Raw genomic sequence first — 25623 nt, forward strand, 5'->3', positions numbered from 1 at the left:
ACCTGCTCTCCCACCTGGCATAGTCACCCCAGTTATACATATGCCCAAAAAAGATTATGCTGAGTGAAATGAACACAAAAAAATTATTGTTCCATTTGACTCGCTGTCACAGTTACCCACATATTTTTGCCTGTGGCCTTAGTAAGTGAATAAACACTCACTATGTGTTTATATGCTTCTCTGCATTTAATTATTAGTTAGTATTAATTTCTGGCTCTCCACAGCATGTTTTTGTCCCGTCTTCCTCCCCTTGTTGTTGGCCCCAAACAGTTGCAGCAGATGGTCACCCCTCCCTAAGCCTGGTTCTACTGGAGGTTTCTTCCTATTAAAAGGGAGTTTTCCTTCCCACTGTCACCAAAGTGCTTGCTCCTAGGCGGCCATAGGATTTTTGGTGTTTTCTATTTTCTTTGTAGGGTCATTACCTTACAATATAAAGCACCTTGAGACAACTGTTGTTTTGATTTGGTGCTATATAAATTAAATGGAATCAAATTGTGTAAAGCTTATTGTCTGTCTGCAGGAAAATGATGTTTCTGAGCCATTTTCAAATTTAAACTGGAGTTTATTAAAGGAGAAAGTGAAGAGAAATTTAACAAGCTGTATTCAGTTGACATTATGAAAACAAACTAGAAACAAAGTTGAAAAATAAGCAAACATTATAGGTACTATATAATGTAGACAACCTTGTATTCAAATGTAACAATGTACAGCTTCCAAATCACAGTGGTATACTGATTAACTTCAATTTAACAAAAGTCAAGCTGTTTGTGCCAGTAGTATAACATTCATTTGTCTCTATAACAGAGGAACAACTAGGTTAAAGTGACTGTCACTATTAGTTATAAAGCGAAGCATTTTCCGAGTGCCATTATGAAAGTAAATGTGCCATTATTACAAGAACTAACATAGAGAAGGTAAAAAATAAAAAAAACCCATCACAATAAATGTAAAAGGTAAATATCAGAATGTAAAATGCTGCTTATTCAAACTGTTTACAGTAATTATTAGCATACCTTTTATGGAATTTGTGAAACACTGATTTTTACAGAAGAAAGGCTGAGGATTCTTTGCTGCATAGCTATAACTGTATATTGCAGGGTAATAACTGCGACGGGTAATAACATGGATAAAAAGAAAAACGCACAGATGGTCCATGTGAATATAAATTACTGAGTTACAAGGCACTGTCAACTGATCAGTAACCATGGTTGTAATGCCCTTAAAGCTGTTAGTGCAAAGATGAAAAGCACTTAGCAGTAGCACACTGTAGGCTACTATTCAATAAACAACAGGCGTAACTGGGGGGGGGGGGGGGGGGGGGGGGGGGGGGGGCAACCTGTTCATTTCAAATTGAAAATTACTGCACAAATGAATTACGCAGTTTCTATAAATTCAGGTTTAAGCTTAGTGCGGTGATGAAACAGGATCCTCAGTCATGTGGCGTGTTATTTTAAAATGGTAACAAGGTGTCAAACACTTGAGAGGAACAGCGGTGCTGTCAACTGTAAAGCGATACAGCACAATGAAATGTGTTGAAGTTCAACAAGATACAACTATCTGTGTAATACCTAGTTTAGACATAAAATGAGTTGCTCAACTCAGTCATCCAAAGTGCCCACTGTTTAAAAAAAATATCACATGTGAATATAACAGAGTAAAATGTGACTTTGCATTTAACAAGCCTCACAAGCGTTTACGCCTCACAGTGCGTAAGCCTTTAAAATGATCATAATCTTCTGGAAACACACATACTGTGTTGGATTAGAATAACTACAATACCACAAGATAACGGGAGGTAAAGCTAATACAACAAAGCTCATCCGTGTCTAGTCCCAGAGCATTTAGGAAATGACAGTTACTTCTCCGTTGTTAGCATTCTTTAACAGAGTCCTGAGACAAATCTAACAAGACACAGCATTATGAGAGCAGCTCATCAGACGCTGCTGTATGTACAGTATAAATGTGTTGTATGTAACAATGCTCAGCTAGCTTTACATAGCCGCCAATTTCAATTTACTCTCAACAGCTAAACCTGACAAATGACACGGATCACAGACACGATTATATCCCTCTAATTTACAGAGGTGCTGTAAATATTCAATTCAAACCAACAGATTACACATGAATACTAAGATTAGATAGTGCAGATGCATTGACATATATTTACAAATAATTAGAGATATTTGAATGCCCTGAGGTACAGATATAACTCTCACCAGACACCAAAACCTCATAAATGGACAAATTCTTTTTCAAGAAAAAAAAAAAAAAAAAATGGCAAGCTCTTACATTTGCTATGCTCAACAAGCGCTTATGTTTCTGTTATACCCAGTCAAGGTTAGCACTAATTGTGAGGATACTACAACAGGAGTGCATCTTGTGTATGGAACGTATAAGGTGATTAAGTGCTTTAATATCAAAGCAGGAAGAAACGTTTAAAGCAGCACAGAGCAATTCCTGACCACTGGACAGTAAAAATACTCAGAGGAACAAAACTTTGATTTACAGTCAGCTCATCAGGTTATTATGGCTCATCTGTAAGCAAACGATTGCCTACTCAGCAGATACACAGGAAAAACTGATTTGACATCCGATTAATGCCAAATCATTGGCTAGTTTAAAAGTAACATTAAGTCTCATATCGACTGGCCTTTCAACTCAGATTTGGTCCACCTACTCCTGAGAGAAGAAATTAAAAAAAAACAACAACAACAACAACAACAACCAGGAGTTTAAATCACGTCACTTTTTTTTTTTTGCAATTGTTGGCTTGTCTGTTTTTAAGGAAAAGACTGCAAACAGTTTTAAGCACAATATTGATGAGAATTCCAAAACAAGGAGCTAAAAGTGCATAAAAAGCACAGTAAGCTCCTGAGATTCCTGGGTTTGGCATTTTAAGTGACTGCTTTGCAGTACATGGAGGGAATGATTATACAAAAATAGTGCTCCGTGTGGGTTTAACATGTTTAACAACTAATATTTTTGAACAACCACAACCCTCCTCTCACAGTCATTTGGCACAATATGCTGATATACTCAACAGCTTCCAGAATGGAAACACATGCAATTAAAAAAAATTAAAAAAATCATATTTTCTTTTTTTTGCATGTGTTATCTCACATGAGCTGAGTGCATACGCTTCACTTTTCATAGCCAGCTTGGGTGCCATTGGTAAAGCAGCAAAACTTTCTACAGTCACTAAAATACGAGTAAAAGAGCTATGTGTCCCATGAAGGGTAAAAAATACAATACACAAATCTTTTTTTTTTTTTGCCTGGAGGTCGGGTACTAATCAGGAACCATCCACATGCTGTTGTTCTCAGGTGAGACAGACTAATACCTGTGAATAACAACAACAAAAAAAGATAATGTGAATGCAACACAATTCTTAAAAATTGTTTATGTGTTGGCAAACAACCTAGTGCAATAACAATAAGTTAATATAAGTTTCAAAATATTTCCCCATTTTAAAATTTTAAAATGTGTAAAAGTGTACCTGTAGTAATTGGGTTTAAAAGGGCCGTTCTTATTCAGACCCAGGTATTTTGCCTGCTCGTCACTAAGCTCTGTCAGGTGGGCATCAAACGTGGCCAGATGCAGACTCGCAACATATTCATCTGAAAAACAAAGACATCCTTTAATAAGAAAGAAATGGGCGCACACACAGAAGATGAGTGCATGAACTGACAGATTCACGCACTCCATTCTTGCAGGCGTCCATAAATAATGCCTGTAGGCTTTCAACATGTAAATAATACAGGCAGTGGTTAAGTATTTAAATCCTTACCCATCTTTTTGGGAAGCAAGTAAACGTCTTGCTTGTAACGTCCCTCTGGAGCGTTGTACAGCTCGATGAGTGCCAGAGCCTGAAAACAAACATCAATAACACTGCTGAAATTTTATTGCACATTATGAATTTAATGAATAGCGCAGGATTAAATTATGAACTGCTGATTATAATGACAGAGCGCATCTATGAACAGAAACAACGTGAAGATGTTGAGTGTCCTGTGTATTATAACATATCAGGGTCAGCAAATGAGCTTATTTCCGAGGACGGCCATCTAATTACAGAAAATGGAAAAAACAACAACAAAAAAACCACACCGATTCCTATGTACTCTGCTATCTGCACCAGACATCAACAGCAAATATGGCCTAGCTTCAGCTGCTGTCAACATCCTTTTATATGTTACCTGAGTGGTGGCTGTGATGGACAACACAAAGGTAGGGACAGTGGAACAGCTGAGGTTCAGGAGACGTCCCTATTGGACAAAAAACAACACGTTATCGCAGGCTTTAAAAAGTAATTTAATCAAAGGTCTACAGCACAATTGTTACAGTCTAGCATAAGCTGAAAGTGATTTGATATGACAGCACATTAAAGAGGAGAATGGATCGGACTGGATCAACACTGTTTATTAACAAGGATGCTATCAACCTGAGATCACACGTGCATAGCTGTAACGCAGTTTAATGTTGTGTAGCTATAACTGACACAAATGCATAAGCGAAGGCACACAGACACAGGCAGTCACCTCAGCCAGGAGGATAATTCTCTTGCCATCGGGCCAGATGACATGATCCACCTGAGAGCGGACTCTCTCCCAGGTCAGCTCGGGGGTCCGTAGACTTGCCTAGTTGAGACGAGAACACAAGTAAACCTCGTTTTGTGATAATTTAAAATGACAGAATATTTATTTGATCTTTACTTATATGTTTGTTCCTGCTGGTTATAATCGTGGTATTAAATTTTAAATTCTACCATCATACTTTAAAGCACTATTTTACCACATCAATCTCAGTGTTGGAATGTCCCATGTTGCAGACAATGGATCCATTTTTCATTCTGTCCAGCTGGTCCCTGGTCACCACATTCTTATTTCCTACAGAAAGGCACAAACATATACCATCCTCATCTATTACAGGAGAAATAAACGCTCTGGAGCCCTAAGAAGCAGTGGAAAACTCCATGAACTTAAAACTTCTTATGTTATATTAAAGAAAGAAAGAAAGTGTACTTTATTGATCCCCGTGGGGAAATTCCTCTCTGCATTTAACCCATTCACTCAGTGAAGCAGTGGGCAGCCATTGGGCGCCCGGGGAACAGTGTGTAGGGATGGTACCTTGCTCAGGGGTACCTCAGGGTAGCTGTTCAGGGGAATCGAATCCCCGACCTTCCGATCATGGGGCCACCACTCTACCTACTGAGCTATCCCTGCCCCCTAAAAAGCTATAAAAATGTCAGTGTATTAAATGTAGTTACCAGTGCATGTGATGATGACATCTACTTGGCGAATGACTTCATTAAGCTTGACCACTCGGAATCCGTCCATGCTATTTATACACAAAAGAAGGAAGAGATTCTGAATTCAGCTCAGGCCTGGACAGTGACAGGCTGGAAAATCTTTTTACTGACAAGCAAATCAATTGTTGATTGGGTGTGTAGTGCATTTGAGTTAAAGCTGATCATTAGTTTTTCATATCTTTGTCAGATAATTAACACGAACAGTTTTCTGGACAGCTCGGTTTTATCTCTGCAGCTTTTTCCTGTTCATATCGCTCGATACATTCATCATGTTTTCCTCACCAGGCCTGCAGGGCACAGATGGGATCAATCTCTGTCACATAGACAATGGCTCCCAATGCTTTCAGAGCAGCACAACAACCTTTTCCAACCTGAAAAGACAAAATAATAATTCATGAATGGCAAACTACAGAAAAGAGTTTAAAGGGCATGTTTAAAATGTCTCACACATTTTCACAACAATGCGATTATGATTACTGCAGAATGATAAACTGAAAGGAAACAACTCACCTCGCCGTAACCACATACGACCACCTGTTTGCCTCCGAACATGACATCTGTGGTTCTCTTCAAACTACAGACGTTTAAGACACAAAATTAGCACATTTTGTAGAATTGGAAAACAAAACTGCCAATCTGTAATGGTGTTTGCAAAATTATGGCACACAGTAAAATGTTATTTGGCACTGCTTGTATCAGAAGTCCCTGTAATATATCCCAAATTTCCACATTGTCACACTGGAGTCTGTGCGCTCTAGTGATCCTAAGAGCCATGTTGTCCGGGGAATTTTTGTTGCCCCAAATGGAGCAGTTTAAGTCTCTCATGAATCTGGGAGTTTGACTGACTGATTGACTCTATGTGTTCGATGATGCTGACAATGTCCCGGTCTGCTGTGCTAAAGACAGAAATGAGTGTGAAAGCAGGTCAATCCTCATTCCTACCCTGAACACATGGTCACAAGCTCTGGGTAGTGTTCAATGAGATTGATACTAGCGTCAGAACTGAGCCTCTTTCGTAGGATAATTGGGTTCAGCCTTAGAGACAGGATGGGACAGGATGTGACGTGGAATAGAGCCACTATTAACCAACATTGAAAGCAGCAATTTAAGGTAGTCCAGGAATCTGATCAGGATCCTTCCTGGGTGCCTCGTAGGTGAGGAGTTCTGGGATTATCTGTGCTTATATTGCTGCCCCCACGACTCCAATAAGCAGTAGGAAATGGACTGTTCGACGAGTTAGACCAAAAGTAGTATTAAGACTTAAAAAGATTTACAGATGTGTCCTACGGAGCTATTTTAATTATGTATTTATGGTTTCTGTGCAGAATATCATCAGTTATCAGTTTCCTTAAAAAGGTTTGATAATGCCAACATTCATGTAATAACATGTATCATGTTAAATGCATGCAATAAAAACATCCTACACACAGTCATTTATAGCAAGTTACCATGTTGGTCCCATTATATTTATATAATTCAGTTAGTCATTCATATTAGACTAAATAAGCTGTGACAGCAGGAGTGCAGTGGGTTTCTGGGTTAAGAACAATCCCTCGGCAGAGATGCAGGCATGAAAAGTGAGCCCCTCATGTTGTCTGCAGAGAAACTCCAGCCACTTCACCAATCCTTATCAGAAGTGGCTCGCTGTTCTCCACAATATTCATTATAGTGCAATAACTTTAATAAAGGAAACAAGCTGATTAGGCAAGGCACCAAAAATATGACAAATTACACCTGTCAAATAGAGGGTATTAGAAAATAAGACCTGCTTCCAATACAAGCCCACTTCAAATTAAATTAACACAGTAATGTGGAAGCCAATTTTCTCAGTTAGCCCTGGTCACTAACCGAGGAAATATCATTAGTATTTCATAATGGAACACCTGCTACTAGACAACATTGTACCTGCTGATAATTAATCCAGAGGAACAGCAATAAATTTTCGGCAGTAAGCAAAGAAAAGCACAGCAAGCACTGTTCCCATGCAGAAATGTGCACACACTGTTAAAGAACACTAGACCTTTTATGCTGCCAAATAACAGTAGGGTTATAAATGTAACTGTGCTGTCAGGCTGTTTCAGAGACTGCAGAGTCTGCAATGTTCACACTAGACAAGTTTTTACAAGGGTAACATCTCTTTAAAAATCAAGTTTAGATCTTTAACGGCAACATTCTTTGTGATAGCAGCATATGAGGCTGTCCGTCCTCCAGTAACATCAATTATGATTGTTATTAATTCATTAATAACAATCAGAAAAATAAGCATATATCACAGCATTATTCATAATGCTGTGATATATGCTTATTTTTCTTTACAACGTGGTCACGAGACCCTTTTGCAACACAAGTGATGCAGCTGAACAAAAAGATTTTCTCCATTTTATTCCTCACTCTCTTCACTCCTGTGAAAAGCTGACCCAAAAGCCAAAAGAATTACCCACAGTCCAAATCGACCATCATCCAGAGATTTAAGCACATTGTGTTTGCCCCCACTAACATGATGCTGAGATGAAAAGCAGACCATAAAGGGCCTGTTCTGCCAGATTTTCCCACTTGTAGACAAATGATAACACAACACAAAATTACCTTGCTTAGCTCCCTCTGATCTTTATATTACATTGATTCAAATATAAAGTACAAGTGTACATAGAGATGGATTTGTATAAAGAAAAGCACATATATCTAAAGGTTTTAAATAAGTTGATAAGCTGTTCTCTACGGAGCCCCCCAGGGGACATGGGAGAAAAAAAAATTACGGAGGAAAAAAAAAAATTAGGGAGAAAAAAAAAAATTAAGACGGACTTTTGCGAGATCTCGCAAAAGTATTGCGAGCGCTCGCAAAAGTATTGCGAGATCTCGCAATAAGTATTGCGAGCGCTCGCAAAAGTATTGCGAGATCTCGCAATAAGTATTGCGAGCGCTCGCAAAAGTATTGCGAGATCTCGCAATAAGTATTGCGAGCGCTCGCAAAAGTATTGCGAGATCTCGCAAAAGTCCAACAATGGCGGCAGCTACTTAGTTGTAATATTACTCTTTCTGGGTCACAAAATACACTTTTAAGATATTTTGAGGCGTGAATGTAGTTGTGTAAACGTCAGATACCTGCTCGGTTTACAAGACATCACATATTTGCAAAAGAGCTCCGACGTTTTTAGAGATCTGACACCCACTAGCTCGAAGCTAACGGGCGGTCGAGACCTACTACAGCCGGGAGGAACACCGCTTTCCCGGCACATCGTGCCTCGACCTCCCGGTCGGCTTCGAGCTGGCGGCCACTAGCTCGAAGCTAACGGGAAGTCGAGACCTACTACAGCCGGGAGGAACACCGCTTTCCCGGCACATCGTGCCTCGACCTCCCGGTCGGCTTCGAGCTGGCGGCCTCCGAAGAATGCGGCTAAAACTTTTGCGAGATCTCGCAATACTTTTGCGAGCGCTCGCAAAAAGTCCGTCTTAATTTTTTTTTTTCCTCCCTAATTTTTTTTTTCTCCCATGTCCCCTGGGGGGCTCCGTAGTTCTCCTTTATCACTTCTAGAAAAGTTACTAAAATTACTGGATTCCCCCTTCCCCTCCCCCCTTAAACCATGTTATTTAAGTTATCCAACAAACAAACTGTAATATTGTTTATACATGAGCAAAACATTTAAAACCCGAGCTTACTCACCCATCCAAGATGGACTCTCTGCAGCAGTACAGGTTATCAAACTTCTGCTTTGTCACAGAGTCATTTACATTCATCGCAGGCACGCACAGTTTTCCAGCTTTAGACAGCTGATACAACCTAGACAGAAACATGATGGAAACATGTTGGCTTGCAACTAAATGTGTCAAGAAAGCAAATATCCACATATACAAAAATAAATTACCTGTGAACCCCAGTGACACTCTCCTCCACAATGCCCCTGATCTTCTTGAATACGTTGGGGTATTTCTTATACATCCAGTGTGTCAAGTCTCCCCCATCATCCAGGATCTAATAAGCAGGAGGAAAAGATTCGTCATCTTCTTATCAAATCAAATCACTTTTATTGTCACATCACATGTGCAGGTACATTGGTACAGTACATGTGAGTGAAATTCTTGTGTGCGAGCTTCACAAGCAACAGAGTTGTGCAAAATACAATAATGTAAACAAGCAAAATACAAGAATGGCTACATCTGCTACATCTTATAAACAGAGCGTGGCGTTTCTCATCTTCTCTTCAGTAATTAAATATTTACAGACTGTTATTAATGAACGGGTTCTTCTTCTGGTGTTATTTGGGGCTTTTCAACATTGCTGTTTGTGCACATCATTCACATATTACACCTGGCAAAAATGTTTTCCACCAACCATATTAGGTTGCCAGCCCTCAGTGTTGATACAGCGGTCAATACACCACCAGAAGTCATCTTCAGACTCCCCCTTCCAGGCAAACACAGCCACACCTGAAACATAGCAGATGGGCGATAATATCTCAGTAGCAGTACGTCATATCAAGAAACCACTTCAATGTTGATGAGCAATTACGTTGTCTCGTTCATTTCACAGAGCAGAAACTGGATAAACTGCATGAAAGCATACATAAAGTCTTAAATAAAGACAGTGAATACAGTCAAATTCACCTCTTCGCTTGATAACTGGTATTATAGATGTAATATCTCACTCATCCCAGTGGAAACCAAAGATTTTTCATGACATAGTATTTGTTCAAATGAAATGTGTCATACTCCAAACAGATGATACCAATATGATTACTGGGTGTAAAAGCAAGTTTGAGACCAGTTTAATAGTGGCAGACATTTGTACTCTCTATGTGCCCTTCAGTTTAATGAACAGCTCAGTACAGTACGTACAGCAATAATTAACTGAGCACTAGACACCCTGTAAAAAAATAAAATAAAAACGCAGGATCACTGAGACTCCCCCAGCCTTCCCGATCATGACGAGTCTACTCTGAAGATTTAATGCACACTTTGACCATCACATAGCAACCGCAGATAAAGGGCATAAAGAGTGCTGCTAATTCACTACATGGACAGAGTTATGTGTTCCCATTAAGTCTGCAGGGATGAACTGTCATGAGTTTAACATTTACAAACCGTAACCTTGGTTTTAAAAGCCACGAGACGCTCGCACAACAGAACAAACCTTTCCTCATTAAAGATTAAAAAGAAGCCTTATCTGATGCTGTGTTCTGCTGTTATCACAATGTTGTTTGCAATCAAGCTCGCCTAGAAGACTCAACGTGGTCTATGAGCTTCTTCACCATCTCTGCTGCTTACCTGTCTCTGACAGGGCAGCAGCCACTTCATTCTGTGTGGAGTATATGTTGCATGCGGTCCAGCGGCACTGAGCTCCGAGAGCAACCAGAGTCTCAATCAGCACCTGAAAACATACAGTACAGTCACAATAAGTGTATTTTATTGTTATATAACACATGAATTTACCATGACCCACGTCTACATACATCATCTTTAACTCTTTGGGATCATCTGGCTGTTGACAGCCCATGAACACAGCCAGCTACATACATTTTAATTGAAATACAATAGATTTTCTTTTTACTCATTTAATTAAAAATAATAATAATAAGAGGAAGCACGAGCTTGTGTGAAGTAAGAAGCAGTTAAATAGTGATTTAAAGTCCTATATGACGAACAGACACAATCACAGTGCGGTCTTTGCTCAGGCGTTGAAGCTCGATGTCAGAGATGAATCTTACTGCAGTCTGGGCAGTGATGTGAGTGCAGCCCACAATCTTGGCACCTGCCAACGGTTTCTCACTCTGTGCTCTCTTCCTGAGTGAGATCAGTGCCGACATATCTGAAAACAAGATTACATAATGAAAATAGTCAGTGGGAAACACTGCAACGCAGACGATGCAGTAGAAAAAAAAAAACATCCTTTTCTTTTAGCAAGCGTTACAGAATAAAACTAAACCGTTAACCGTTAAAGGCAGTTATTTTTATACAGAGCTACTGGCTATTTTTTGAAAGATGGATAAAGGGACTATTTGAAATATACAGGTTTTACTTTTCTGTCTTGGATGGAAATATGTAGTGTTATTGTTGTTTGTGTTTTGTATTTCTTAAATAAAGCAAGCCTCTAGGCCTGTGTGACCAGGGCTTAAATAACAGCAGCAGCAATAGCAGCAGCACCGAACAATCTGCTTCAGTGACGTTTTGCCAGCAAACAGACCTTTAAAATGCTGCTTTAGGTTCCAAATGTTAGTGTTGCTGAATAATGCAGAGTCTGTTTATGAATCATGTCCAGATTTTCCTTCTCTTTTTTTTCATGTTATAGGAAATACTACAGGCAGGAATCATGTTAATGTTTTATTGTCTGAAAATTATAAACAGATGAATACTGATTGATAAATTTAGTAAAGATCTTAAGTGTGAACTATAAATGTATCATGAATTTTTTTGTTTTAAATTACGATTATAAAATATTGTTGTTACATTCGTAACTGGCACATTAATAAGGCCTGCTTCTCAGCATCAAACACTTATCTGCACAGATACTTAAATCTTGTATGATAAGACTAACAAGATTTTATTCTGTATCATATCCAGACATGATTAAAACCATGTGGCTCATCTTATTAAAGCACAAGTTCTTTGTGTCTGTGAAGGTTCTCAGTCATCTCAGTCATCCAGGTCTGTGTCTGTGAAGGTTCTCAGTCATCAGTCATCTCAGTCATCCAGGTCAAAGGAGCTTGCAAAGAAAAGCGTCTGGACTTCTATAGAAGTCCAGACGCTTTTCTTTGCAAGAAGTCCAGACGCTTTTCTTTGCAAGCTCCTTTGACCACAAGTTCTTTGATCCAAAGCAAGAAAGAATGGACAATGTGCTAGTAGGGCTGTGCGATATGACCAAAATCTCATATCCCGATATAAGAATTCTATCGTCCGATAACGATATAAATCACAAAAATGTCAAATTATCTGTAAATTCTGTGAATCTCGGGCAGCTCGACTTGCGTGAAGTGTTTCCAGCTGCGCGTCCTTTACCCAGAGTCGAGTGTTTTAACCGATGCATGAAACGATACATTTTTAGACATAAGTTGTAACGGCCGCCATTTTCTTTGTATTTATTACACAGCGCGCTGCGGGTTGCCTGTTCTAACGTTTGAGTCTAAGGTTTATTTTTTTAGTACCTGGCGGCTCATTTTTTAATTGTCATCCGTAAATAATCTGCTCTTTCACGTGATTCAGTTTATTTTGGAAAGTCTCAACAGGATCTTGAGCTTTATTGTGAAAGCTTTATGTGGAACATAAACAAGCGGACACGCGATGCTGTTACTGTTGCTGTTGATAACGACAACGCATAAAAACAGGCGCTTGTCCGTCAGTAGTGTGGTTATATAAAATATAAGAGAAAGAGAGAACTTTAAGAATTGAATATAGCCACTACAGTGACCATCAAAACGATGAAAATATATTGCCGTAAACAGTTTATTTTGCGACACCACGAAACAAATGATGGGGTAAAATGAAACTATAGATGTTTTTATATTGTCATCCGATATATATTGTTATATCGAACAGCCCTATGTGCTAGAGATCTTAACATCTTTTGAGATGTGATATCATGACAACTACTTTCCTTTTTACAAACAAATTAATATCACTTACAGCAGCGACAGACTGAGAAAGTTACTCACATTACTAAATAACTTCAAATAACCTTATGTTCAGGGTGAAATATTATACCCTTGAAATGTCACACTTCAGTTGTGTAAGGGGATTTATTTTTAGGCGACAGTGTTATTCATTGCTACTTAAACATTAACCTTTGATTCCTGTTTTGTTTTCCTCCACAACACTTGTAAATTTAGTAGCTGTTGCTTAAATGAAATGCTGAGATCACTTCACGCTCCTCGTGCTGACCTTGCTCTGCGATCTCAATCTCCCGCCTGCCAAATTCAGCCTGCTTGATGTTCTTGACACAGAAGTCACTGCTGCCCTTGCTGTTGACCTGAGTTTTGTCCCGTGGCGAGGTCTCATCATCAGAGCTATCCGTATATGATGCAGCTGTAAAACAGGGTTTTATTATTAACACCAACCAAACTCAAGATTCAGGAAGTTAAGCAAACATTTTTGCTGAAGGTCAAAATGAGATGAGGATGACAAAAAGAAGCATTACCACAAAACCTATAACAAAGAAATGTACGAATATTGATGTCATCAAATGGCCTAACAGACTCCTCTCATTATCTCCCTTTCCACACTGTACAGCTTAGTAAATACAACACAGTGTAAAATCTTTTGCATCTACATCACAAATGACACACACGTGATTCTGGCTCCTTCTTACCAGAGCTGTAGCTGTCTGTGGAGGACTGGGAGATGGAGCGGGACAGGGAGCGACGGCCTGCCTTGGTGGGGAACCTGCTGAACTCCTGCTTGTCCTCCACAAACTGGATTTGCTAAAAAAAGGAAAAAAAGAAAAAGAAAAAAAAAAAAAAAGAGGGCAGACAATGTAAGCCACACACACACACACACACAGACAAGCAGTTTAATGTCTTGTGATCATTTTCTTGTGGCTCAGCTAAATGTTAATTTCTTACAGTCCTTCAGGAGCCAGAGTAGAGCTGTTTTTGTCTTTCTTGTATAGTATAATGACTTTAATAGATTTGAATGGAGCAGAATCCAAGAAAATTACTGGCAATATAAAAATCCCCCTCAAATTTGTGAGCTCATTTCAGTTTATTACCAAAAATGGATGTCTGGCTATAGCCCAGCAGACACTGCATCATCAAGACTGATGTTCCAAAATTAAGCTGCTCAAGCCATATTTTGATTTCGATGACCCCATCTGACTCGTGCTTGTGTAACGATTGTTACTATCGACTCTCGGCTTTTCTGACGTCGAAAAATTCCCTGTCGTGTTATTTGATCCCCTGCAGGGGCGTACACATAGCAGGAAAAAATAAAAAAATAAATCACCTTATATGACCTTTTAAAACATAAACAAAGCTCTCCAGCTCTGGTTCCAGCGCAGTGTGTTAAGCCAAACGTGACATTTTGCTCACATTGTTGTGGTATTTAAGCAACTGACGTGAAATGAGTGCAAGCCTGAATTGTACCTACTGATTACTTTTCAGAACTATGAAACAGTCCTACTCCCTGTGTGTGCTGCAGGCTCTCATCTTGGGGGGGGGGGGGGGGGGGGGGGGGTTTGGCCTCCAATAAAATATTTCTCTGCACGATAAGGGTTTAACCTTGTCCCTTTAAAGCAAACGGTACACAATTCTGCGAGATGAAGAAACCGGACTGGTATCTTTGTTGTGTGTACCGGTAACTAACTTCATGCCTGGACAGTTTGGGGTATTTTTGGCTTTATTTATTTTTTATTTTTTTTGCAGCAACAAGAAAACGTATGTTGACAGGGATTTTCCACTCTCAAGGTGCTCCAATGCAAACAGAGGACAGGGAGATTGCCCCACCTCAGCAGTTTCTGGAATGTGTTGGAGTATCAGACCCAAGTATCCAAGTATCAGATTTAAAGATCACCCTAGACAATAAATTATATACATGCATAACAATTAATCTGTGCTTTACTTCCACAGTTTGCCATTTGTTTTTCTTCCCACAGTTGCCAAGTGCTAGCTCTCAAGGGGTCGTCTGATTGTTGAGTCTTAACCTTACGATATAAACGCACCTTGAGGCAAATGTTTTGTGATTTGGCGCTATATAAATAAAACATGAATAGAACAACTGTAAATGAAATATTCTCATCATTCCAATTAATTATCTTGACTTGAGGTGCCCCATCCACATACCTGCTAAACACCATGGTAACAGAAGACAATGAGGAGCAGTCTTCTTGTGATTTAGGTGAAAAACACCACATAGTTCAGTAGGGTGGTGTAGGTTTCAGGGTCCCAAGGCCCAACTGAATGAAACATACTGTTTTATGTGAGCTGTTGGGGGGGGTTACCAGAATGATTGAGTACGTATTGAGTCTGTATTACTATATTTAATCAGGACTCTGTGCATGTTCCTATTATTTCTGGCCATTTGATAAACAAAATGTATTTCAGAGGAAATGAAACCTTTTTTTTTGTAGTCATGTTTTATGTAGTGGGAGGAAGACACATCCGTCTGTATATTCCCCACATGGAACCTAAAGTTAAAGGTGAAGTAAGGGCTAGATATTTAAAAAATGAATCTGAGCACATACCATTTGGCAATATTTTAAGGAAAACTTAAAACTTCTTTTTGTGTGTGCTTTTTTTCCCCCCCCAAGTGTGTTACAATACTCTTCTTTGCCATCTGTGATTTAATCACACTTGTTGCTTTATTTTAAATGCCTGTAAAAGAGATTACAGTCTTTCTGATATCAGAACTCCAGGAAGCCCAGACTTAACCATTATCCCTCCAATTCCAACTGTAAATAATTAGTAAGCTTGAAACTTAAATGTCTTACACTAAATATGTAAGAATACATAAGCATTACATTTAAAATAAAAGGTCAGTAATCTCAACTGTGCTGTCATAGAGGACATGCTGATAAGTGTCCTTTATGTTCACATTTCCCAATTCTTCTTGATATCAGCTGAGCACAACTATTTTGAATTCAACAATACAAAAACTTAGGGTCAAATGTTTGGCTCCTGTTTGCAAGCTAGTGATGCTTCAGTGTAAAGATCCTCCCTAAAACAGTATGAGGATGTGAAACAGTCAAGTATAACAGGAACGTCTGCCTAATATGTTCTTGGCTGAGCATGCTGACTCTTGCATTTGACAGACTCCGAGCCCCATGTCGAGCTATATGCTTTCCAAATGCAAAAACTGTTGCATTGTGCATTGTGATTTGTCCACTTCAGTGTAACTTATATGGAGTGTGCAAACACTGTCCATTCAGCCTCAAAAGTGAAAGGCGCAGCTCTTCCTTGTTCCTGGAGTGTGTCAAATAACTTTTTGCAAGTTTTACAAGGAAAAAGTGGTTCTTTTGTTTCGCAATTTCAGGTCAGAAGCCGCTGCTGAAAGTGTGCTGAAACTGTAGTAAATTTGGGATTTGTAATATGTGAATAAAAATGCACAATTATAAAGTTTTATAGTTATTAATAGAGGTGTGAGCCATTATACACATGCAGAAAATGCTTAAGTTTCTTTGGACTTGACGTGTGACTCTTTAATTACTTAATGTGGGTTTAAACAACTTTTTAATTCTCTTGTCACACGCAATAGCAATGTGTGTGGACTGTTATTGGTGCACAGATACCTAACCCCCTGTGACATATAACTCATTAGTACCAAATATATTTTCTTAAAATCAGAAGTCTTTGAGCTCTAGTAAAATGTATTCACGTTGCAAAAAGAAGGTTAAGTCTGACAAAGAAGATACAGCACCTATAAAGTGCTGTTATCGCGCTAAAAAGAGCCTTGGAGGTTTGTTTTATTATCCAAGGGTCCTCCTCGGTGCCGTTATGCTTACACCTGGTGCAGACTTACCTTTTTAACCGGTTTGTGAGTGGGCACAGCGCTGAAGACAGTCGACAGCTCTCCCATGGTTATTTCGCTGTTTTTGCTCACGGTCATGGCTGAATATTTTTCCGCTACGTTCTCGCTCTCCTTCACCTCTTTGCTCGCTTGCTTCACCTCCAGCTTCGCCTCTCCGACCGGTTCGGACATCTCGCTGCTGGCTTATCTATCTTTACCCGGACAGAAATACAACAACCAACCGTTGAGTCTTCTCTAACGTCAGAGGCTAGCGTTATGTTATGGGTGTCCTCGAACTGCTAGCTGGTTACGTCGCAACTGCTGACGGATAAGAGGCTGTCAGATTGCGAGCACGTGAAAGCAGGCAATAAACGCAGGATTTAAGCAGGTGGTTTTGGCTAGTCGACTTTGATTTGGTTGTGAATCGTTACGTAGTCGACTTCCTAACGCAGGCGGGACGTGGTCCGTGCTGTTTCCCGGCTGGCTCTCCTGTCACCTGGCTGACCAACTTTGTGGGCGGTTACTAACAGACTGAGTGGGCGGCTCGCGTGTTAAGCTACGTTCAGGGTAACTGGGATAGCAAGTAACGAACGATGAACACGTCCTTTAATTTATATTTTAATGTATATATATATTGCCCTTTTGGCCAAATTTGACATATTAGATCCCGTTATAGTATAGTACTTTCGGTTTTGTGAGATTTGGCGGACGTATGTAACTTTAACTTTACAGTTACAGTTTCCCCCACATTTTAGTCGTAGTCTAAGCAGGAAGTATGTCCCAATTCCACACTGTAAATAAACACAGTGTGTACTCATTTGTTTTGGCAGGGAGTAAAGCAGCCTTTGTACTCAGGAAATTGGACGTGTATCAGTTATACGTGGATCAAGCTATTATTTTGGAAAACCACTGGCAGAAAAAACTTAGAAAAATCTTGCCAAGAAAATACAACCATAACACGTTTTATTTATTATTTTTCCACTTCTTTTCTGTGATACTGCGAATGAAGTTATCTTATTAGCCACAACTTACTCTTTTCAAAACCAGAAAAAAATGTTTTCCAGTATGCATTACATTTGTACATTAGTATCTCAGTAATAATATGGTAGGAGTGAAGGATGGGTTTAAGGTGGGTGGGTGATTACATCAGAGGATCGGCAATGTAGTCCTTTCTTGTTTGGAGGGGTGATGGACAAGCTAACAGATGAGGTCAGACAGGAGTCTATGTGGACTATAATGTTTGTAGACAACATTGTAATCACTAGTGAGGGTAGGGAGCTGGTGGAAGAGGTTTGGACACAAAGTTAGAGAAGCAAGGCTGAGATGGATTGGACGTGGGATAGGTGGGTTAGTGAATATATTTTACAAGGGATGTTGAAGATGAAGGTGCAACGCAGTAGAAAAAGAGAAAGACCACAGATAAGATTCATGGATGTAGTGAAGTAGGGCATGATGAGGGCTGGAGGCCAGGGATAGGGTGAAATGGAAACAGATGACCACTGTGGCGGAGACCCCTAAGGGAGCAACCGAGAGAAGAGTCCTAAAATGCTTTATTGTACAGAGTACAATTTATTTATACCTTTATTAGTTCAAATATCTCTATTTCTCTTAATATCATTTGAAGAAATACTTTACATCAATTTAACTATGCTATGTAACTCGTTAGTATCATAATTTTTCCTTGAGCTCTGGTAAATGTATTCACACTGTAAACAAAACATTCCTCTGAAGGTCATGTACAAGGACTGGATAGAGTGAAAAGGCAGCCAAAACTTGGACAACTGTTGTTCGGGAGGGGGGGCAAAGGAAGGAGGCGACATTAAACCCGCCCTCTCGAAAGTGGCATCCTGTTAATCCACTGACGTCACGCCATTTTCCACCGAAGACGAAAAGGCACAATTTAGCCGGATCACAATCGATAATCTGAGCTGATATTTACACCTAAAACGGTAGCGTTTCAATGTATTGCGTTGTTATATGTTTGCAAAACGACCTGTTGTGAGTTTACTTCACATATGTGAATGTATAGTATAAATTTCTGCGGCTGCTAGCAGAGTGCTGCTACCGCTGAGTAGGCCTCGGTAGGCGGCAGCCATTTTAGCTCCCTGTAAATAAGCTATTAGCCTCGAAACACAATGCAGCGTCGAATATGCAACAATATAGTTGGAGATATAAAGCAAACGAGTTAACTAAGGCATTTGGGATTCGCTTCGTCTGGCTGTCTGTTTTTGTTTGTTTGTTTTTTAATTTTCCGTTAGCATAACCTGCAAATCCAGCGCAGGAAGTAGGCCAAGCTCTCAATTCGTTTGTGAGTAAATGGCTAAGTGAGAGAGAGTGTGACCAGTCTTTGTAGTGTATGTAGTGTAAAGCGCTTTGGGGTCCATAGGGACTAAGTAAAGCGCTATACAAATACAGGCCATTTACCAGTCTTTGTCTTAGAGCTAAAACATTAATATTATTCTGCTCACTTTTCAGATACAGTCATGCATCGTGACTGTCCCCTTGACTGCAAGGTCTACGTTGGAAATCTCGGCAACAATGGAAACAAGACAGAGTTAGAAAGAGCATTTGGCTACTATGGTCCTCTCCGGAGTGTTTGGGTGGCCAGGAACCCCCCAGGCTTCGCCTTTGTAGAGTTCGAAGATCCCAGAGATGCAACTGATGCCGTGCGGGAGCTTGATGGAAGGTAGGTGGCAACCTATGCAAATCAGTTTATGCATGCTCAATCATCCAGGTCAGGAAAGTGGATTCTGTTTATCTGCACATGGCGTTTTCAGTGGAAGATGATGAAACGTTTCTCCTACTGAAAACGCTGCATCCCAATGAGTAGTCTACTTAAATGAAGGTATTGCTATTGGATCGGTACTACTCTTTCCTCCAAGTTCCTGACATTGCTCCCATTCTGCAGAAAGGAGAGTTCCTCTCATGCAGTCACACTTTTAACAATGATAACATGTTATTGGTCATCACATCTGTTACATTAGCAGACATTTAGACTACATTTAGACATTCAAATGATATATTCAGCCCACTGAAGTGTGCTAAGTAAGTCATTTTATTGGAAAAACGAGGAAAAATACTTTCTATTCATGTGTTTGTTTGTTTTTGTTTTTTGTTTTTTTTTCTTTTGCAGGACTTTGTGTGGCTGTCGGGTGCGTGTGGAGTTATCTACTGGCGAGAAGCGTAGCCGCACTCGAGGCGCTCCCCCTTCATGGAGCAGGCGTCCTAGAGACCGAGACGACTACAGGCGGCGTAGCCCACCACCCAGACGCAGGTGACCTACATGTTGTTGTTGGCCAGTAGACACGATAACCAATCTATTCTGCACTTTATTCTTGCTTGGTCACTTACCGGTTCAACTTTCTTGCCCACAGTACAGTTCCCTTTAATTGCATTTGGGTTTCCAGTGTAGGTATTTCTAGTGTTTGTGACCTTTTCTGGTGATTATATATTTGTGGGTGTTGCAATGCCTAAGACTTGCAGATTCATCTTCATTGACATTAATGGTCATTTTATGGAAGGAGCCACACAGATAGTCATTCACCATCATGTAGTGGAAAAGGGGCATTATTTCAGAATATAGAGAGGGCTGCCTTTCTGTTTCTGAGGCATCTAAAGTGTGGTCTGCAAGACCTAGGTTATACTTAAGGCACAAATGCTTCCTCTGAAACGCACATTTTTGTGCAGTCTCATTTTAACTGTTTTAAAAAGGCAAAAATGGGTGTGGGGAAACAGATTTAGGCAGTCAGTAAAAGTATAGGCTAAGTATAAGTATACATTTTGGGGGGAATAAAAGTGCCAAATGTGATGCAATTTTTTTTCTTTTTGTTTGAGGATGCTTTTTATTTTTCATCTATATTAATAAGAATGAACCCGTTGCAGAGCCACCACCATGCCTCTTCTCACCACCCTCTGAGTCAATCAACTAGTCCTCTTTCAGCATCATGTGACTGCTGATCATCGGGCCGCAATCAGCTTGGCTGGTGCTGTCACATGACCCAGGCATGGCCAGTCGTCAGGTTGCACCAGTCCATTGGTTCCTCAGCATGCCGTTCTCAACCTCCTCCTCCTTCAACCTTAACCCAAACGGCAGCGGCCACCTCACATTCCCGACCAATCAGCGTATTACGTTCCCAAATGTCTACAACCTACCAGCAGCAGCCTTCGGCTAACCAATTAAAGCAGGAAAAAAGCCACAGCCAGCCCCCATCTGCCTGCCACCTAATCACCTTGCAGCATCTGGCCAGTCCTATTCAGCCAATTCTACCCACCCGGCCGACAGTCTGCCTCCCTTTCGTCATTTCTAGCTTGTTGAAAACCAAAAATACTAGTAAGTTTTCCTGCTTCATTCAGTACACTGCTGATTACAGTTTTAAAAGTGAAGAGACAGCTGGTTTAAAAGGGTTGTTCTTTTTTTTTTTAAATTATTATTATTTTAATCATAAGTTTGTCATTTTGTCGTCCACCATTTCTGTAGTCCTTGTTTCAAAGGGGGATGGACCAACATCAAATATCTGGAACGTCATGTTTCCAGAGATTTCGATGATAGATAATCATCTGGTATGTCTTGGGGCTCTGAGCAGAATTATGAAGTCACATCAAAACTTTCCTTAAACACCCCCTATGAATATCAGATCTTTGTGTGTGTGTGTGTGTTCCCGGTTTGAGATCTTAGCCTGGCTGTTTCACGAGGCTTATTCCCTGTGAAAAATAAATTTTGGTACCAATTTCCATTTCTGTACATTTTTCCCTTAAAGTGCAGTGGACTGAATTCATACAGATGGTGGCCCAAATGGTGTGCTGGGTTTTTGATTCCCCACATCAGAGCCGATCCACAGTACGATATCAAACTACCTTAAGATGAAAATCCTGCTGGGGTTTCATGCCTCGGAGCTCTGAATCTACTGCTTATGAATCACGGGACGAATCCTAATCTGCATTTCAAAGTTAGACTGAAATATAATTGGACTTTATTGAAAGGTGCATGTGTTACTGTGGGAAAGGTGAGAGGTGGTTTCCTCTGCACCTGCCATCTTTATGTGCTGGGTCCACTGCCAGTGACTTCTGTTTTCTGGTTGAAGTCTTTGTTTTCCTTGGAAAAACATGCAAGTCGTTTACTTCCATTTTGAGTTCTTGAAATAGCCAAAGGGCTGTGCTGAGGGAGCCCCGTGTAAGAAAAGGAGTAAATAATGTGGAGCTCTACACAGTGATCAATCTATCTGTCTTCGTCCTTAACACGTTTGTATTTTCCCTGCGCAGATCCCCACGCAGGAGGAGCTTCAGCCGCAGCCGTAGCAGGCAAGTCATCTTTCACGCTGCATGAGATTAACTCTATAATTTCAGCATTGTGTATGCATGTGTTTTATTTGTAGCATACAAATGTGATGCAGAAGTGTTGCGCTAAACCTGACCTGCGTGGAAGCTGAAATGTTTTTTGCAGAGGTGCTTGTTTAACTTTACAGCCTGTTTGAACCTTTGTTGCTGTTTCTGTGATGATGCAGTGTAAGCTCTGCGCTAATTGATATGATGTGGAAGGCAAAGTGGAGTCGGCTTACACTAAGTGAAAACTGAGTGTGTACATATGCACACTTAATATATTCATGTTTACAGATTTCAGACCTTGTTTACGTGCATCTTTACACTAAATTAAATGTAATTTGAAAGCAAACCACCATCTTTTTAAATATATCTAACTTTTGGTTAAACTGTTTTTGTTTTAAAAAAAAAAAGTTATAAAAAAGTTATAAAATTTTTATAATGGGATGTTTTTCTTCTTCAGGTCTTTCTCCAGAGACAGGAGGAGAGAGAGGTCCCTCTCCCGGGACAGGAACCACAAACCTTCGAGATCCTTCTCTCGATCAAGAAGGTACTTGTACACCTTGAACTGTGTGAAGATTATTTCAGTCCATTAAAGTAGGGTTGTTAGCGACTCATCAAATAGACAGACATTATTTATTTAAATAAAATATTGGGATATTAATTTACAGTGACAGTGTTGGTTCATAGCTGACAAACTGAGATAAAGTCAGCTCGACTGAAAAGCCATCCAACACTGGATACTCCTGTCAAGGCTGCCTCTTAATCCAGAGCAAGCAAATGTCTCCATCCCACCAGTAAAAAAACAGGACAGCCACCTTCTTAAAAAAAAAAAAACCACGACTTATTGCTATTCTTGGTGACTAAATGGTTGCCCAAAACTTGGGGGTGTTGCAGGTTTGTTGATATCTGTTTTATCCAGTTAGTTGAAGTAGGCTTTGAAATTTAAAAAAAGAGGGTTATCATAGGGTGTTTGGTGGCAGCACCTGTTTCTCTGCTGAAAGTAAAGAGATGTATGACCCAGAGTAGAGCTGGGCGATATGAGATTTTTTCATATCGCGATATGTTTTTTTTTTCATTTCAGGCGATAACGATATCTATCACGATATAAGCCAAATAACTATATTTGTAAGATTTAAATGTGCCGTTGCTCACAAGTAAAATGTGAAATAATCAGCAGCTTGTTTTGATTTAAATATTTATTTCCCATAATAAGTTCAAGAGGGTAGCTGTACTAAAGAAACATGAGACTTTTTCAGATAAATAAAGGCAAATATTGCAAACTACACAAAAGGCAGCCGCTAAAGCGTTTAAGTTTCAAAACAGAACAAACGAAACAGACTAAATTGTCAATTCCACTTAGAAACAAAATATTAATTCTAAAAATAAATCTTAGTTTGTTTTACAGAAGAACAGACAAAATAGACTAACTTTTGTCAATATCAAATAAACTGAGAACTAAAAGGAAATTCTCAATCTCTCCTTGTTGTATAGCTGAGCTTTTCAAACAGTTTTAACAGTTACTTTAGTCTGACAAAAGCCGAATGACGAATTAGAGCTTCCAGTCAGAGATTGAGCATGCACCGGTTTATTGCATTTCCAGACTTGCTTTCGGCACAATTTATAGTGCGCGCTACTCTTTTTGTGAGACTTGAAATAGCCGAAATACCTTCACACTATGGAACTTCTATGGCTCTTCCGTTCGACAATCTCTCCGGCATTGGAACCATCATCTGTTTTCTCTTCGGTAACCTTCTAGTCGGCACGCTCATTTCCTCCGTTCCCCGGGCGGCAAAGCGGCTGGCTGCTTCCCAAAACAAATACACATGTGCGGCTTGGCACTTGTGCTGTACGTAACAGGTCACGTGAAGTGACGCTCTGGCTGTGATTGGTTCGGCTCTGCACTACTTAATTTGGATTGGCTGTTTTTTTTTTTTTTTTGTTTTTAAGAGGACAAGAGCGGTGAGGTCTATCGCAATAGTTTAATTTTTCTATCGAGAAAAGGTTATTTCGCAATACATATCGTTATCGTTCAATCGCCCAGCTCTAACCCAGAGTATCCGCCTCAGAGTAAACCGATCAATAACCACTCAGCTGAGTGTGTGAGTATGTGTGACATCAGTCTGCTGCTGTTGGTCACACGATTAATGAATCTGGCATCCTGTGGGTGTGATGTTATACGCAGCACAAACTCCCACAAACACATTTCAGGTGCATTTAAAACCCAATTTGATTGTTTGTGATTGGTGAAGGGCGCTTTAATGCAAAAATGAGCTGAAATGTGTTTATTTTTTGTCTTGTTCTCCCTCACAGCCGCTCCAGGTCTAATGGCAGAAGATAAGAGGTCTGCCAGGTGTAAAGGGAGCTGAAGATGAACGGTTTTACGGGCTTTCCCGTTTCATATGATGGACTCATCATGACCGTGAGGTCACTTTTGTCTTCTTTTTTTTTTTTTTTTCCTTTTTTTTTTTCCTTTTTTTTTTTTTTTTAAAGAAAACAACAACAATCAAGCATTTTAGTGTCCCTCCCTTTTTCCTGTTGTGGTGACTTTCAAATACAGTGACTGGGCGTGTACAGGTATAATAGCTCACCTGTGCCATGTCTGTCTTGCTGGTCCTGAAACAGTAGTGCCACCCAGCATTCCAGTTCACCAGTTAATCTCTGAGCTTTTGTTTTCTTGAAGAATGTTCTGTGTAGTTAGACATCGTGTGAGTAGTCCGTCATTTTTCACTGTGTAAATGTCAGCATTTTTTAAAAAAAAGAAAAAGATGGGATAAATCCCTTTTTGTTTGTTTGTAAGCCAACTATTTTTTTTCTAGCTACACTCTTCATAATGAAGTTTTCCATCTGTTAGTGGTTGGCTGTTTTTGTTTATTTAAAAAAAAAAAAAAGGCAGCCTTTTCAAATGCAAATCTGTCCAGTGAATCAAAATAACTACAAGGAGCAGAGGTCAGATTTTTGTCTGTGAAGTTTTTCATTTTTTTTCTTTTGTTTGATACTATGTGAAATTGTCTCAATTAAAAATACTGGTTGGTTTTAAAAAAAAGTTGGGGTTTTTTTGTATTTTTTTCCTCACACCTTTCCTAAGATTAATAAAGTACCAATGTACTCTGAGCATTTAACCCCCACCAGAGGGCGCTCTTGATGTGTGAAGAAGCCCAGAGCATTGTTTCAGCTGAATTAAAGATGTGCCTTTATTTAACCCTAGCTGCTTTGTAAATGAGGCTTCACTCTTTTTAAATAGCTTTCATAGCTTTATTTTCATTCGCAAGTATTACTTTTTTGCATTTAATATAAATCTCAAGCAACTCTCTTCATTATAAGCAGTGCAATGAAGGTAAAATGAGTTTAAACACCTTGGGTCAAATATTCAGAGCAACAGAGTCCAGGAAGGGTGGAGCAGGTGGAGATGAGTGTCAGGGGTCATTTTTGATAGGATTCAGCGAGAGTGCTCAATGCCTCAGGGAAGAGACTCGATTGGAGGGGGTTACAACGGGGAACGTGGAAAATAAAATTTGCTTGTATGCAGACATAGCGCTAGGAAACCCGGAAGAGGGAATCCCTCTGCTTAT

General features: G+C 39.8%; 2 protein-coding genes across 3 annotated transcripts; one reads left to right on the forward strand and one right to left on the reverse strand.

Annotated features, from left to right (window-relative positions):
* Positions 1 to 549: 549 nt before the first annotated feature.
* Positions 550 to 17280, reverse strand: LOC146709638 (S-adenosylhomocysteine hydrolase-like protein 1). Its single transcript, XM_085456688.1, has 17 exons — positions 16748 to 17280; positions 13605 to 13716; positions 13178 to 13321; positions 11011 to 11111; positions 10571 to 10673; positions 9639 to 9733; positions 9172 to 9278; positions 8970 to 9086; positions 5819 to 5882; positions 5591 to 5679; positions 5267 to 5337; positions 4792 to 4886; positions 4539 to 4637; positions 4197 to 4265; positions 3788 to 3866; positions 3497 to 3617; positions 550 to 3340 (listed from the first exon to the last, which is right to left on the reverse strand). Exons 1-17 carry the CDS (start codon positions 16925 to 16927, stop codon positions 3334 to 3336), a joined length of 1653 nt encoding a protein of 550 aa, XP_085312814.1. The 5' UTR covers positions 16928 to 17280; the 3' UTR covers positions 550 to 3333.
* A 1172-nt stretch (positions 17281 to 18452) lies between these two features.
* srsf3b (serine and arginine rich splicing factor 3b) lies at positions 18453 to 24923 on the forward strand. 2 transcript variants are annotated; one of them, XM_085456689.1, is made up of 6 exons: positions 18453 to 18684; positions 19211 to 19421; positions 19869 to 20009; positions 21995 to 22033; positions 22515 to 22601; positions 24365 to 24923. In XM_085456689.1, the coding sequence occupies exons 2-6, from the start codon at positions 19219 to 19221 to the stop codon at positions 24390 to 24392; spliced, it is 498 nt and encodes a 165-aa protein (XP_085312815.1). In that variant the 5' UTR covers positions 18453 to 18684; positions 19211 to 19218; the 3' UTR covers positions 24393 to 24923. The 2 variants fall into 2 exon arrangements, with proteins under 2 accessions (XP_085312815.1, XP_085312816.1); XM_085456690.1 differs by lacking the exon at positions 18453 to 18684 and adding an exon at positions 18754 to 19043.
* The last annotated feature ends 700 nt before the right edge of the window (positions 24924 to 25623 follow it).

The sequence above is a fragment of the Copadichromis virginalis genome, linkage group LG5 (assembly GCF_057382275.1).
Source record: "Copadichromis virginalis isolate Kocher_CV1m ecotype Utaka linkage group LG5, C_Virginalis_male_GT1.1, whole genome shotgun sequence".
NCBI lineage: Eukaryota > Metazoa > Chordata > Actinopteri > Cichliformes > Cichlidae > Copadichromis > Copadichromis virginalis.

Excerpts from the sequence above, each read along its gene's own strand:
- LOC146709638 (XM_085456688.1), bottom strand. The coding sequence starts at position 16,927 with ATGTCCGAACCGGTCGGAGAGGCGAAGCTGGAGGTGAAGCAAGCGAGC. Across the intron at positions 13,322-13,604 it reads CACAGACAGCTACAGCTCTG|CTGCATCATATACGGATAGC; the intron begins GTAAGAAGGAGC and ends CCTGTTTTACAG. Across the intron at positions 5,680-5,818 it reads TCGTATGTGGTTACGGCGAG|GTTGGAAAAGGTTGTTGTGC; the intron begins GTGAGTTGTTTC and ends TTGTCTTTTCAG.
- srsf3b (XM_085456689.1), top strand. The coding sequence starts at position 19,219 with ATGCATCGTGACTGTCCCCTTGACTGCAAGGTCTACGTTGGAAATCTC. Across the intron at positions 19,422-19,868 it reads GTGCGGGAGCTTGATGGAAG|GACTTTGTGTGGCTGTCGGG; the intron begins GTAGGTGGCAAC and ends TTTCTTTTGCAG. Across the intron at positions 22,602-24,364 it reads TCCTTCTCTCGATCAAGAAG|CCGCTCCAGGTCTAATGGCA; the intron begins GTACTTGTACAC and ends TCTCCCTCACAG.